At 35.6% G+C, this 17,170-nt stretch overlaps 1 protein-coding gene across 1 annotated transcript in view; it reads right to left on the bottom strand.

The window, feature by feature from the left end:
* Nucleotides 1–17,170, bottom strand: part of stk32c (serine/threonine kinase 32C) — a 100,045-nt gene that overhangs the window by 61,097 nt on the left and 21,778 nt on the right. The window contains exon 2 of the mRNA XM_079854833.1: nt 3,388–3,443. Coding sequence (XP_079710959.1) covers nt 3,388–3,443 — 56 coding nt within the window. The remainder of the gene's footprint in view (nt 1–3,387; nt 3,444–17,170) is intronic.

Here is a 17,170-nt window from a genome sequence, read left to right as displayed (position 1 = left end):
TAAATATAAATATTTTATATATAAATAACAATTTTTTCTTAAATACTATACACAGTGTGTATTTATATGTACAATATAATTATACACAGTACACACACACACACACACATACATATATATATATTGTAAACAAACTTTTATTTTGGATGCGATTAATTTAATTAATTGTTGCACAGCCCTATTAAAAATTTATCAAAATGAAGGGACTTTAAATTAAAAGTAAGTGACAAATATCTTCCAATGAGGTCAGAAAAATAATCTAACTCAAAGGGAAATATATATATTTTACCCTATTGGCAGATATTTGTTCTTGTTTTAAGCAAAAACTCACTTAATTTTGATATTTCTTCAGAAATCAAAACTTAATGTGTAATTTTCCTTTCTCAAGGATGTTTAGATATTTGTGCTGAGGAAGATGTTTAGCCTTCTGTTCATTGACCCGAGATCCTCATGCGTCACAAGCACTTTTCTTAAAGCATCAAAATCCTCTGTGTAAAACAACACCAGTCCACATTTAACACGAGAGTCTACGAGTCGCCCTTCTAAACGGGGCTGACACTTTCAAATGAGCACATTTAACTTCTAGTTACTAGGCAACCATACATCCCATTAATCTCCAAATTACATAAAATGCAATTAGCCACATACTCTTCATGCATGCAAAATTTGGTGAGTGTTCACCACGGGAATATGAAGTTATAGCCGTTCAAACAGGCATTAATAATGACAGAAGCAATGGGAAGTTAATCGGATAAAAACACTCTCCAATTAAACGCAGGACGAGTTACTCGTCACATTCTCCAACAGGAAGAGCATCACGGATAAACGATGTTTTTACACCGGTTATTAGTGGCTGTGTGTGTGATGAGACAATATCATATTCAGTCGCACACACACACACTGTACTGACAGCAAAACTGCATATTAAAGCTGCTCTTCCTCGCGAGATGAAGATTGCAGACAGAGATCTTCAAGTTTCATGTATGTATTGTGGGAAACAGGAAACAGCGGATCAGTTTTTATTCTATGTAAAACTCAAATTATGACAATTTTGACTAATTTCGACTGTCATCATCTAACATTTCATTTTAATTTAGAATATATGGTCAATTTCAACAATGTACTGTATATATAATTTTTTATTATTTTATGACAGTTGAAAATATGAATGTCAAATTATGACAACATTTTTTGAAATTATAACAAAGTTGAAATTACGACAGACAAAATTATGACAGTCGAATTTCTAACATAAAATGTCGAAATTATGAGATTTTTTTTTCGCAATTATGACAAATTTGAAATTATGGCAGTTGAAATTGACAAATTGCCGAAATTATGACAAAATTATGACAACATTTTTTGAAATTATAACAAAGTTGAAATATTGAAAGTCGAATTTATGACATAAAACGTCGAAATTCTAAAGTTGACATTATGACAGTCAAAATAGACAAAATGTCAAAACTACGACAAAGTTTAAATTATGACTGTCGAAATTACGACAGTAAAAATGATGACATAAAATGTCGAAATGATGGTAGTGGAAAATTAACAAATTGTCGAATTTGCAAAATGTTGAAATTATGACATACCAAGTCAAAATTATGACGTCAATTAAAAAAATATGACAAAAACTAGATAAAAGTTTAAATTGACGTTAAAATTATTACGTAATATAATTTCACCAAATTTTGACTTAAATCAATTCCATCTTAGTATGACATAATTTTGACTTTTTTATGTCATAATTAAGATTTACCAAAGCATGGTATTTTCTTGTGAGGTGTAAATAAATATGGAGCGTTGAGAGGTAAATACGGTAGGAAGTGAAGAGAGTGAGATCATTTCTACACAACACCAGATTCGTGTGAAACTGCCAGATCAGCAGAAGGTATTGATCAGGAGAACAAGAGTCTGCCAAACCGAGCTGGTCCTCGTATTTCTATGGAGAGAGATAGGCCGGTCTGGAGGAGATCATAACTCATTCTGATGGTGATTTATGGATGGGTTTCAGAAAGGGTCACTTATTTCCTGAAAGACCGTTTAAAAGAGCAAAAGTAGAGATCAAATCAGAGGCTCTGAAGAACAATTCTACAGCAGACTGAATCTGATCTGAGAGTCTGACCACAGACGATGATGGAAATTCAGCTTTGATCACAGGAATATATTCACATAGAAAACAGCTGATTTACATTGGAATAATATTTCACAATTTCTACTGTATTTTTGATCAAATAAAAGTAGCTTTGATGAGGAGAAGAGGCTCTTTCAGAACATTAAAATTTTTTTTAATTTAAATTCAAGTTTAAACTTTTGACTGGAAGTTATTTATTGCAATAAATAGTCAAACCAAAAATTATTCAGACACCAGATATCATTTTTGACATGTTTCACTAGTGTGATCAGGACACTATAGTTCATTTATTGAGTGAGGAGAGCAAAATAAAGTAAACTGTGACATATTACACCCTAATATTCTTCATACAGAGACTAAAATGATTACGACACTTTGATCTGATCATGTTTTGCTGAAGTGTGTTTTCTTTAATTGCTAATGCTCTTTTCACACACAGACTGAACACAATGAAGCATTGCTTGGTGATTGGTTGAGCTAAACTGGTATTATCTAATTGTGTAGTTAAATTTAACAGCTGACAGATATTCAACATAATTCATGTGTGAGACAGTCTAACAGAAGGACGGACAAAACCAGTCAAATATCAACTGAGTTCTGCTCATATTTCATCACCATTCTCTAAACTATAGCGAATAAACTGTGATAATGTGAGAAATGTTGAAGGTTTGACTGTATATTCCTATTACCATGAAAGTTATTGCTCAGAAATTGCTCATGAGACTTAATGGAGTTCTCAGTGCAAACGTTGGTATCATGAGACAAAACAATGTGACTTTATGTTATAAAAAACATCAAATAAAATAAAAACTGTAGAGGAAACATGAGATTACTGGTGCTTTTCCTCTTCATTTGCTCTGGATCTAATCTGAGCCTGAGAGAACGAGATCTGGTGTGACTCTGACAGATAGTGTCTTTCTCGGGTCATTCAGAGGATAAATCTCATACGACACACGCGCCTTAAATTAATTAACCGCTGCGGTCCAGATTAATGGAAAAATTAATTTGTAATTACTTAAGGCCTTCTTAAGCGGTAAATCTCAGCGCGGCCTGGTTTCAGAGAAGAAGAGCGCAGGGTAATTAGAGGAGCAGAATTACCCAGGGTGCCGAGCGACTGTGGCGTTCTTACTGTACTTACTGTAGGTCATGTGACAGCCATCAGCTGGCTTCATCATCTGTTCATTACTTCACTTGTACGAGCTGCAGGGGTTTGAAGACTGATGTGGATATGAATGTGAACGTCATCTTACCTTCCCAAAGCTCCCCTTCCCAATGGCCCGCAGGATCTGGAAGTGATCGAAATTCACTGCAAAGGAAAGGAAAGAAGAACATTAATAAAGGAAATGCAACTATTAATGGTTACAAAGTCAATTGACCCTTCGCAGGGAGTTTGATTGACAGGTGATCTGACCAATCATAATCCGCCATTTTTGTCCGACACATCAGTCAGGAGAGTTAGTAGATTAACGTTGGAGGATTTGAACTTGAAGAACGGAGTGTACTGACGTCTTTCCACAGTTAAAACAACATTCTGATGTTCATTCATGTTTATTTGATGTCTCATGTCTCAATTAGAACAGTCGAAATTATGATGTAAAATATCAAAATTATGACAAAGTCAATTATTTGATTGTCATAATTTCAACATTTTACGTCATTATTCTGACTGTCAATTTGAACTAATTTCGACTGTCATAAAATATCTAAATTATATATTATGACATCAAATGTCAAAATTATGACAAAGTTGAAATTATGAGAATTTTGACTAATTTCACTGTCATCTTTTCATCATTGGGCCCTATCTTACAACCGGCGCAATGCAGCGACGGCGCGACGCAAGTGTGTTTTGCTAGTTTCAGCCCGACGCAGTTTTCATTTTCACGTCCTACGCCGCGCTGTTTAAATAGCAAATGCATTTGCACCCATTTGTGGCCCATGGTCTGAGAACGAGTGTGTGTTCAGGCGCATTGCTGGACCGTTGCTATTTTGAGGAACTGAAATAGACTGCGCCAATATTTTTTTTTGTTATTTAATTAGTGCGTTAGTAATGTGCGTCTCTAGGCGGGTCCACAACGCACACACACTCTGCTTATTACACACACAGGGACACACAGCAGCACACAAACATGCCAAATATTTAAAATAAAAAGATTACAATGTAAAAGATTATTATTGTGTACATAAAGATATGTTGAATCCGGCTTGTCCTGTAGATGATCTGTTGCGCACTTTGACCTCGCGCACGAGCAGATCCGTTTGCGCTCTGGAGACGCGTTCGGTCTTTCCACTGTCAAAATCCATCATGTAAACAGCGAATCCGCCATGGAGCGCAACTGGCATTTAAAGGGAATGGGAGATGAGACTCTGATTGGTTTAACGCACGTAAATCCCAAAACACACCCATTACTCATTAAGAGAATAGGGACGACTGTTTTAGACCATGCACCGGGAGCGCCGACCATTTCCCCCGTCAATAAACTAGCAAAAGTGGATTCGGACGCCCTAAGTGCACTTGCGTCCTGCGCTTTAGACCATGAGCTTAGATCGTTAAAATAGGGCCCCTTATGTTAATTTTGACTTATCTAATTTAGACATTTGGTCAGTTTCAACAATGTATATATAATTTAGACATTTTATGAGAGTTGAAATTATGACAGTCAAAATTATAACAAAACATTTCGAAATTATAAAATTGAAATTATGACAGTCAAAATAGGCAAAATGTCAAAATTATGACAAAGTTGAAATTATGACCATTTTCACTAATTTCGACTCATCATTTTAACACTTTATGTTAATTTTGACTTATTATAATTTAGACATTTGGTCAATTTAAAAAATGTATATATAATTTAGACATTTTATGACAGTTGAAAAAATGATGAAATAAAATGTTGAAATTATGGCAATTGAAATTATGACAAAATGTCCAAATTATGACATACTACGTTGAAATTATCACAAGTTGAAATTGACAAGTCAAAATTATGACGTCAATTAAAAAAAATATGACAAAAACTGAGGTAAAAATTTAAACTGATGTCAAAATTATGACATAAAATAATTTTACACAATTTTCACTTTAAAAAGTCAAAATTATGAAATACTAAGACGAAATTGACTTAAGTCAAAATAATGTAAAATTATATTACGTCATAATTTTTGACTTTTTATGTCATAATTATGATTTACCAAAGCATGATTATTTCTTGTGAGGTGTAAATGTGCTTCCATAAATATGAAGCGTTGAGAGGTAAACACGGAAGGAGAAACACCAGATTCATGCAAAACTCTGTCGATCAATACTTCAGGTCATAAAAAACTCCAGCGTGTGTGTGTGTGTGTGTGTGTGTGTGTGTGTGTGTGTGTGAAGTCATGAGAAAACCAGCTCATCGATTTAACCTTTATCCAGTCAGCAGAAAACCTCCAACACAACAAATCACATTATCATGATACTGTCTTCATATCTAACGCATTAACAAATGCTGCAAATGACGGCTTTGATAGTAATTAATTAATAGAACGACTTTAATAGTAATTACGTGAAGCTAAATTAAGCCACTCTGAGATGCATTAAGAGATTTATATTCAGAGAAGTCAGAGCTTATGCGTTTTGATTTCATTAGATCTGTGTTTAACGATAACATGTTTTGATATGCTCTAAAAACCTTCTTTCCTTTTCAAATGTCGTCCTTCATGAAAACGATGTTCCGAAGCAGAGATGCACTATAGATTTCAGATGAAGCTTCCGTCCACTAATGGCTTGTGCTTCTTTCTAACAGCATTCTCTCACACACGCGCACACACACACACACACACACACACACACTTGAGAGGATGCCTCGGGTCACTGCTGAAGAGGAGATGTGAGTGTTTCCGTGTCGAGTCGGTCTAAAGACTCCCAGCATCTCATTCTTACTTGAACCTGTTTATCATTTATTTATAAAGCGCTTTTCCCGACACAAGCTGTGAGCCGTGGAGCTCGTTCACACACACACACACACACACACACACACACACACACACACTACAACATTTTAGAAGATAATTATGACTTTTTATCCCCAGACATTATATATAGTATAGTATACTATCTGTATAGTCACAGTATATGTCTATAGCGTGTGTGTTTGTGTTTCATGTTCCTTTAGTATACGTCTATAGCGTGTGTGTGTGTGTGTGTGTGTGTGTGTGTGTGTGTGTGTGTGTGTGTGTGTGTTCCATGTTACTTTAGTATACGTCTATAGCATGTGTGTGTGTGTGTGTGTTTCATGTTCCTTTAGTATACGTCTATAGGGTGTGTGTGTTTCATGTTCTTTAGTACACGTCTATAACGTGTGTGTGTGTGTGTGTGTGTGTTTCATGTTCTTTAGTACACGTCTATAGCGTGTGTGTGTGTGTGTGTGTGTGTGTGTGTGTGTGTGTGTGTTCGTGTGTGTGTTTCATGTTCCTTTAGTATACGTCTATAGCGTGTGTGTGTGTGTTCCATGTTACTTTAGTATACGTCTATAGCGTGTGTGTGTGTGTTCCATGTTACTTTAGTATACGTCTATAGCGTGTGTGTTTCATGTTCTTTAGTACACGTCTATAGCGTGTGTGTGTGTGTGTTTCATGTTCCTTTAGTATACGTCTATAGCATGTGTGTGTGTGTGTGTGTTTCATGTTCCTTTAGTATACGTCTATAGCGAGTGTGTGTGTGTGTGTGTGTGTTCCATGTTACTTTAGTATACGTCTATAGCGTGTGTGTGTGTGTGTGTGTGTGTGTGTGTTTCAAGTTCTTTAGTACACGTCTATAGCGTGTGTGTGTGTGTGTGTGTGTGTGTGTGTGTGTGTGTGTGTTCCATGTTACTTTAGTATACGTCTATAGCATGTGTGTGTGTGTGTGTTTCATGTTCCTTTAGTATACGTCTATAGGGTGTGTGTGTTTCATGTTCTTTAGTACACGTCTATAACGTGTGTGTGTGTGTGTGTGTTTCATGTTCTTTAGTACACGTCTATAGCGTGTGTGTGTGTGTGTGTGTGTGTGTGTGTGTGTGTGTGTGTTCGTGTGTGTGTTTCATGTTCCTTTAGTATACGTCTATAGCGTGTGTGTGTGTGTTCCATGTTACTTTAGTATACGTCTATAGCGTGTGTGTGTGTGTTCCATGTTACTTTAGTATACGTCTATAGCGTGTGTGTATGTGTGTGTTCGTGTATGTGTGTGTGTTTCATGTTCCTTTAGTATACGTCTATAGCGTGTGTGTTTCATGTTCTTTAGTACACGTCTATAGCGTGTGTGTGTGTGTGTGTTTCATGTTCCTTTAGTATACGTCTATAGCATGTGTGTGTGTGTGTGTGTGTGTGTGTGTGTGTGTGTGTTTCATGTTCCTTTAGTATACGTCTATAGCGAGTGTGTGTGTGTGTGTGTGTGTGTGTTCCATGTTACTTTAGTATACGTCTATAGCGTGTGTGTGTGTGTGTGTGTGTGTGTGTTTCAAGTTCTTTAGTACACGTCTATAGCGTGTGTGTGTGTGTGTGTGTGTTTCATGTTCGTGTGTGTGTGTGTGTGTGTGTGTTCCTGCAGTTCTTGGCTGTGTGAGTCTGTGGGAAGTTTGGCGTCGCTTTATCAGACTTAAAAAGACTAGATAAGGAACGGCAGGCGTTCTGATGAGTAATAATGTTTAGCCATTTGTTCGCTGGAACGTAATCAGCGTCTGGATGCTCGAGTTCCCAGAATATGCAATAAACCTGCTTTGATCTGACAGTTACAGAGATATTAAACAATAACGATCTTCTGCAAACACACACACACACACACACACACACAGATCACAGCTGAAGCTTTCTTTTATATTTAATATTTATTATTATTTTTTATGCTTGTGTGAGTCAGCAGATCTGAGACGGATGATGATGGACTCGTGCCAACATGATGAAGATTCCCAATCGCCTGCTAATGGATCCCAGAGCCAACAACAACACTGATGAAAACAGTATCGCCGCAAAATAGGACGTCCAGCAATCTCTTAAGAAGGACACATTATACATACTGTAATATACCCACAGTAAAAAAACGGTAGCTGTGGTTGCCAAAACTTTACAGTAAAAAAAAAAAAAAAATACGGTAGCAACATTTTTAAGCACAAAAACATATTTCACTATTTGATGTAATGTTAATTTACCGACTTATTGAAGTACTAATATCTGTTTTGTATCATTGTAATACACTGATAACCACCAATTACAGCAGTGACGAGAGTCACATGATCAATCAACGCTCATCACAATTTTCCACAAGATCGTTAATACTCATATAGAAGCTGCACAGTGTCACTCACACACACACTAATGGTAACACAATTTAACAACATTAAATGTAGCATAAAACCCTAATGTACATCACTGATTGGAAAAAACTAAGAAAAAAACTACAGCTATTTCAACAAAAATACATCAAATGTGAAGTGTCACGCAGGGAATTGTGGGAATGTCAATTTACGTTTTTTCACTGTAAATTCTACAATGACTTGTTCTTTTTTACTACCAAAAACTAAAATATTCAGTATAAAGTACGGAAACTTTGTTGACCAATTAACCCTCTGAGGTCGACAAACGCGCGGGCGCGTTTTGCTGGATTTTCTCCACATTGTAGCACTATAAACTTAAATTACTCAGTCATTTATAGTCATACAGAAAAAAGAAATATAAAAAAAGAATCTGTGATATTTCTCCTTTTGTATGTGTCCACTTACAATCAAACCAAAACATTGTGCTTTTGTAAAATAAAGAAAATAAACAGGGTGTGCGTTCTGCCTCTCCGTCGCGGTGAACTTTTTTTTCATGAGCACGTATATAAACTGAAACAAAACTCAGCGAATACTTGTCACACATTTATGAGCCATATACCTTTATAAACATTTAAGTGTGTACTTTTAAATGATCGGATTCAAAATGAAAACAAATATTCTCTGTTTAAGTAATTTGTATAAAACCAACAAGATGTCCAGCTTCTCAAACGCTTCCTAATTATTTTTAATTCGGCCACGCCCACTCGCGCAAAAGAGATTCACATGCAAATCTCCACATGGAACGCGGACTCGCTCATTACCTCAACAACAAAAAACACTTCACTTTTCGTCGAGTTTGAAAGACGTGCGAGCTTACATTGGATTTAGGCTACCTCAGAAGAAGAAGAAGAACGCGATATGAAGACAAGAAAGATAAGGTAAGAAATTCTTAGTTTGTTATTGTTGCATAAATGTCACGTTGCAGTTGAACTGTTGCTAGATATATGGGGAATATTATAATATTTAGACCATGTTTACTGTTACTGTGTTTGTGGATATCTGCTCAAACTTAGATATGTATATGGTAACCATAATGTTTTATATTTGAGCGCGATCGCGTTTGAATGTATCATATTTTTAATAGCGATCGTGTTTGAATGTATCATATTTTTGATAGCGATCGCGTTTGAATGTATCATATTTTTGATAGCGATCGCGTTTGAATGTACTGTATCATATTTTGGATGAAAGCAAAACGCACCAAACGGCTTCATGTTTTTATTATTATCTCATTTCATATCATAACGGATGGAAACATTTGAAGTAACATGATAATCAATATATTTTTCTCTAGCTTAGTTGTTACTGAAATCTTTTGAAAGATTTATACCGCTATAGGTTATTTATTGTTATTATTATTTTATCCGGCACTGCGCATATACCTTATGCCTACAAGGCACAACAAACCTGGTGTTCATTATATTATGTTGGAAACATTTGTGTGTGTGTGTGTGTGTGTGTGTGTGTGTATTCTGTGAATTTTAAAAAGGAATTTTAAAAAGCAATTTTAACCAGAAAAATCTAATATTTATTTCCAAAATCGTGCAGGCCTTTCTCTTGATATCAGTATGTTCACTTTTTTTTTTTCAGGGCCCAGATGCCACTGATGACTTCAACATTCACATGAGTCTCTGTACGTGAACACGGTAAAGTGAAAATCTTGGAAATTAAAGGTATGTACAATGTTTTTAGGAATGGCACAAAGGTCTGTCTTTGAAGTGCTTTTTTGGCATTTGTTGTGTATCTTTGGATTATGTTGTGTTGTAAATAAATCCAAACAATTTAAAAGCCATTCTTTTTTAAATCTCCTCATTTACAGTATTGTGCAAGGTTGCTCAGAATGGCATGGCCTGATAGCTCCTAATAGGGCCGTTAGGGGAGGTTCTTTGTCTTTCTCAGGTGAGAAAAGTTTACATATTAATGAGCTCCCGCATAAAGCTTTCTAACACAAAACACGTTGTAAAATTTTTAAATCAATATATTGTCTTATCTGAATGAGCAGTCAGGGTGATTTTCACATAGTTTTGGAGCAAATATTCTAGGCTACGTCATACAATTTTCAAAAGTCTTGTGAAGAAATAATCAGTATGGGTTTCATGGCCTTATTTCAGTGAGAATTTTTTTTTGTATTTTCACAAACCACGCATAAATGTCATTATCTCAAAACTACAAACTTTTACATACATGCTGCTGATATATTATTGTAGCAGAGTTTGTGCTGAATACAGTGTAATTAGACTTTAGCCATGAAAATGTCACAAGTAACAGAAATAACCAGAAATGTCAGAGTATGTCAGAACACCTCCAGTGCCCAGAAAACAGCTCAGACCTCAGAGGGTTAACAGATTTTTACAGTCTTTTACCGTTAAAATGACGATAATTCTTTTTACAGTGCAACTTAAGTGAAACTAATAATTGTCAATAAGGTGAACTTTGAGTAGTTATCCTGCAGTCGTAAAGAATGAAAATATTTTGAATAAACTAATATTTAAACTATTTAATGTTGCATGATAAAAGACTTTCATAGAAACATTTGCACAGTTCATTAATGTAAAGTGAAATATATTATATAGTTTATATCGTCTCTGAATGCAAGTCTATTATCGTCTAGCTCTAATCTGATAAATGCAACTAAAAGGCATGAAAATATTAAGATATTATGATTTTCTGCTTTAAATCAATGTGTTGTAAAAAAGTGCATAAATCTGACTTGACATGAACGAAAATATTAAGAATACTAATATTTAAACGATTTTAATGTCGCATGATAAAAGACTTATAGAAACGTATAATTACAGCAGCTGATATACGAAACACATTACCAGAAGCCAAAACAACTTTATGAAAGTATATTTTTAGTTTCATGTTGACTTTAAGCATCTGTATTTTATTATATGTTTTTGCTGAAGCTTTGGCTTATTCCCCGACAGCGGTTCAGTGTTCGTGGGCAGAAGCTTCGGAAAAGCCACAGACAGGAAGTCATTAGTGTCACTTCCTGTCGGAGGTCCATCTCATCCCACACTCCTCCTCACACACACACACACACACACACACACACACACACACACACACACACACACACACACACACACGCTCATCAGACTCCTGCTCACACACAGACACACAAACACACACACACACACGCTCATCAAACTCCTCCTCACACACAGACACACAAACACACAACTCTGACTAATGACAACGGCCCTCAACACACTACATGAGCCAGAAATATACATTATACTGTACACACACACACACACACACTCCCACTCACACACACATTTTTTTATTAAAGAATGTTTAGATATTAGTGCTGGAAAACGAGTCAGAAACACTGAGGAAGAAGCACACACACACACACACACACACACACACACACACACACACACACACACACACACACACACACACACACACACACACACACACACACACACACACACACACACACACACACACACACACACACACACACACACACTCTCTAGCAGTTCTCATATGATCCATCACATCACATGTAAATGTCACACAGGCGTTCTGAGATCATCCGAAGACAGACTCATCTGCGCTCGTCCCAACCTCTCTGAATACATCACTTGTTTGTTTGGAGATGCTGTCATAGTTTGGCATTAATTATTAAAAAAGAGATTATGCAATTTTCATAAGCTTTCCCTTATTAATCACAATCAAGGGCACAAACGCCTCCCGGGCACAAACAGCGTTGCACTGAAGCATGATGGGTAATCTGAAACGCAGCGGCTCATGAAACGTGCTTGAGATCATGTGAGAAACACCATCAACATCAGCAGAGCGTCAGACCTTTCATTCACAACAGGGATCCGATACACATCTAAACACTTTATAGTGGACAAGAACACAGATAGTGAAGTCAACTTTATTATTTCTACAGCGCTTTAGTCAAGTCAACTTTATTATTTCTACAGAGCTTTAGTCAAGTCAGCTTTATTATTTCTACAGCGCTTTAGTCAAGTCAACTTTATTATCTCTACAGCGTTTTAGTCAAGTCAGCTTTATTATTTCTACAGCGCTTTAGTCAAGTCAACTTTACTATATTTCTACAGAGCATTAGTCAAGTCAAGTTTACTATATTTCTACAGAGCTTTAGTCAAGTCAAGTTTACTATATTTCTACAGAGCTTTAGTCAAGTCAGCTTTATTATTTCTACAGCGCTTTAGTCAAGTCAACTTTATTATTTCTACAGCGCTTTAGTCAAGTCAACTTTATTATTTCTACAGAGCTTTAGTCAAGTCAGCTTTATTATTTCTACAGCGCTTTAGTCAAGTCAACTTTACTATATTTCTACAGAGCATTAGTCAAGTCAAGTTTACTATATTTCTACAGAGCTTTAGTCAAGTCAAGTTTACTATATTTCTACAGAGCTTTAGTCAAGTCAGCTTTATTATTTCTACAGCGCTTTAGTCAAGTCAACTTTATTATTTCTACAGAGCTTTAGTCAAGTCAGCTTTATTATTTCTACAGCGCTTTAGTCAAGTCAACTTTATTATTTCTACAGAGCTTTAGTCAAGTCAGCTTTATTATTTCTACATAGCTTTAGTCAAGTCAGCTTTATTTCTACAGCGCTTTAGTCAAGTCAGCTTTATTATTTCTACAGCGCTTTAGTCAAGTCAACTTTATTATTTCTACAGAGCTTTAGTCAAGTCAGCTTTATTATTTCTACATAGCTTTAGTCAAGTCAGCTTTATTTCTACAGCGCTTTAGTCAAGTCAACTTTATTATTTCTACAGAGCTTTAGTCAAGTCAGCTTTATTATTTCTACAGAGCTTTAGTCAAGTCAGCTTTATTATTTCTACAGCGCTTTAGTCAAGTCAGCTTTATTTCTACAGCGCTTTAGTCAAGTCAGCTTTATTATTTCTACAGCGCTTTAGTCAAGTCAGCTTTATTATTTCTACATAGCTTTAGTCAAGTCAGCTTTATTTCTACAGCGCTTTAGTCAAGTCAGCTTTATTATTTCTACAGAGCTTTAGTCAAGTCAGCTTTATTATTTCTACAGAGCTTTAGTCAAGTCAGCTTTATTATTTCTACAGCGCTTTAGTCAAGTCAGCTTTATTTCTACAGCGCTTTAGTCAAGTCAGCTTTATTATTTCTACAGCGCTTTAGTCAAGTCAGCTTTATTTCTACAGCGCTTTAGTCAAGTCAGCTTTATTATCTCTACAGCGTTTTAGTCAAGTCAACTTCATTATTTCTACAGCGCTTTAGTCAAGTCAGCTTTATTATTTCTACAGCGCTTTAGTCAAGTCAACTTTACTATATTTCTACAGAGCTTTAGTCAAGTCAAGTTTACTATATTTCTACAGAGCTTTAGTCAAGTCAAGTTTACTATATTTCTACAGAGCTTTAGTCAAGTCAGCTTTATTATTTCTACAGCGCTTTAGTCAAGTCAGCTTTATTATTTCTACAGCGCTTTAGTCAAGTCAACTTTATTATTTCTACAGAGCTTTAGTCAAGTCAGCTTTATTATTTCTACAGCGCTTTAGTCAAGTCAGCTTTATTATTTCTACAGCGCTTTAGTCAAGTCAGCTTTATTATTTCTACAGCGCTTTAGTCAAGTCAGCTTTATTATTTCTACAGCGCTTTAGTCAAGTCAGCTTTATTATTTCTACAGCGCTTTAGTCAAGTCAGCTTTATTTCTACAGCGCTTTAGTCAAGTCAGCTTTATTATTTCTACAGCGCTTTAGTCAAGTCAGCTTTATTATTTCTACAGCGCTTTAGTCAAGTCAGCTTTATTATTTCTACAGCGCTTTAGTTAAGTCAGCTTTATTATTTCTACATAGCTTTAGTCAAGTCAGCTTTATTATTTCTACATAGCTTTAGTCAAGTCAGCTTTATTTCTACAGCGCTTTAGTCAAGTCAGCTTTATTATTTCTACAGAGCTTTAGTCAAGTCAGCTTTATTATTTCTACAGCGCTTTAGTCAAGTCAGCTTTATTTCTACAGCGCTTTAGTCAAGTCAGCTTTATTATTTCTACAGCGCTTTAGTCAAGTCAGCTTTATTATTTCTACATAGCTTTAGTCAAGTCAGCTTTATTTCTACAGCGCTTTAGTCAAGTCAGCTTTATTATTTCTACAGAGCTTTAGTCAAGTCAGCTTTATTATTTCTACAGCGCTTTAGTCAAGTCAGCTTTATTTCTACAGCGCTTTAGTCAAGTCAGCTTTATTATTTCTACAGCGCTTTAGTCAAGTCAGCTTTATTATTTCTACATAGCTTTAGTCAAGTCAGCTTTATTTCTACAGCGCTTTAGTCAAGTCAGCTTTATTATTTCTACAGAGCTTTAGTCAAGTCAGCTTTATTATTTCTACAGAGCTTTAGTCAAGTCAGCTTTATTTCTACAGCGCTTTAGTCAAGTCAGCTTTATTATTTCTACAGCGCTTTAGTCAAGTCAGCTTTATTATTTCTACAGCTCTTTAGTCAAGTCAACTTTATTATTTCTACAGCGCTTTAGTCAAGTCAGCTTTATTATTTCTACAGAGCTTTAGTCAAGTCAGCTTTATTATTTCTACAGCGCTTTAGTCAAGTCAGCTTTATTATTTCTACAGAGCTTTAGTCAAGTCAGCTTTATTATTTCTACAGAGCTTTAGTCAAGTCAGCTTTATTTCTACAGCGCTTTAGTCAAGTCAGCTTTATTATTTCTACAGCGCTTTAGTCAAGTCAGCTTTATTATTTCTACAGCTCTTTAGTCAAGTCAACTTTATTTCTACAGCTCTTTAGTCAAGTCAACTTTATTATTTCTACAGCGCTTTAGTCAAGTCAGCTTTATTATTTCTACAGAGCTTTAGTCAAGTCAGCTTTATTATTTCTACAGAGCTTTAGTCAAGTCAGCTTTATTATTTCTACAGCGCTTTAGTCAAGTCAGCTTTATTATTTCTACAGCGCTTTAGTCAAGTCAGCTTTATTATTTCTACAGCGCTTTAGTCAAGTCAGCTTTATTATCTCTACAGAGCTTTAGTCAAGTCAGCTTTATTTCTACAGCGCTTTAGTCAAGTCAGCTTTATTATTTCTACAGCGCTTTAGTCAAGTCAGCTTTATTTCTAGGGCGCTTTTTACAATACTGAGTGTTTCAGAGCAGCTTTACAGTGATAACGGGAAAATAATGCAACAAAGTTTGTTTCCAGAAGAAAATAGCGTCACTTACTTTCCAGCTTAAGTAAGTTCAGTGGTGTTTCATTTCTGTTGTAAAAAAGTTATTAATTTAGTTAATTTATATATATAGCCGCTCTGGAGAAAACAGTGATGTCATCGTCCAACTTTATACAGTAGATCGCTTCAATGCAGCTTCAGATTGATAAACAGGAATATTACAGTCAGAATCAATTCAGTCAGTCATTATTAAGATCAACTCAGTTCACGTTTTGTTCTCATCTGCTCAGGGCATTAAATCAATAATATTAATTCTGTTTTTTAAACCAAAGTGAGCGAGCCAGAACATCACTCTACATGTTCACTGCCAACATTCTCCATCTTCCTGTGATTCAGAGGTTTCAGATCAGAAACCGTCGTTAGTTCAGTGGAAATTAACAAATGTCTAAAGCACATAATATGACCTTTGTCTTTGGGATGTCTTAAAGCCCTATTCGGACGGGACTAGTTTTCCAAACGACGTTTGAGTTACAATTCTTATCAACCTACGTCTGTGATTTCATGTACGGATTCGGACGGGACTAACATCTCCGTGTTTATTACCGAGGTAGGAGTGTCTGTGTTTTACATGTGGGCATTGAATATAACTTAAAAACTGCCATTGAACACAATTTATGAAATTTGATCAAATGCATTTTGAAATTAAGTACTTTTAAAATTAAGCACTTTGAAATATAAAGTAAAACGTCCTAACGTATTTACTGTTTTGTAAACATTTTATAAAAATTGTAGTATAAAAAAACTAAACATACATTTATCATCATGATTTTATAGAACTGGGTTATTATAATAAAAAAGTTTTCACTTATATAATTTACACGTTATGTAATTAAGTGCAAAGTGTAATTTTTTTATTTCTTCGCAGTGTACCGAACACATCTACATCCATTATCGGTGCGCAAAAAGCAGAAACTTGAATACCAGCGCGATAGCGAGAGATTGTACGGTAGTTCACGTTGACCAAAACACACAAGAAAAAGCGTTTTGGAAAAAAACATTTTCGGCAATCACAGACATTCGCATTCGGACGGGATTAGATTTCTCTGAGGACCGCCGAGTTTGACGAAAAACAGTAGGTCATTTGCTCTGGAATTTTTACAGAGGTCGTGTGAGAAAAAGACAGACATGGCAGATTCGGACAGGATTAAAATCTCAAAGTACGTCTGTGAAACAGAAATTTCTCTAACGTCCCCCTGTGAAACTAGTCCCGTCCAAATAGGGCTTTACTAAATACATCATTATATATTAAAGTAAAATCAATCAAAACTAACTTTATCTGGACAATAACTTTATTCTAGAGCTGCTGTAAAGCCTAAACAATCTCTGTTACTGTAATCTCCTATTATCACTGTAAAGCTGCTTTGGAACGGTCTATATTGTTAAAGGTGCCCTAGAATTTGAAATTGAATTTATCTTGGCATAGTTAAATAACAAGAGTTCAGTACATATGCATATGCCACCCATGTTCAAGGCCAGGCGGAACTGCGCAGCCGAATCATCGTCCGTATCATTTTTCCTCGAGAGA

Source organism: Squalius cephalus (genome assembly GCF_949319135.1).
Source record: "Squalius cephalus genome assembly, chromosome: 21".
Classification (NCBI taxonomy): domain Eukaryota; kingdom Metazoa; phylum Chordata; class Actinopteri; order Cypriniformes; family Leuciscidae; genus Squalius; species Squalius cephalus.
The sequence above is the reverse complement of the archived record's forward strand: the minus strand, read 5'-3'. Positions and strand labels throughout refer to the sequence as shown.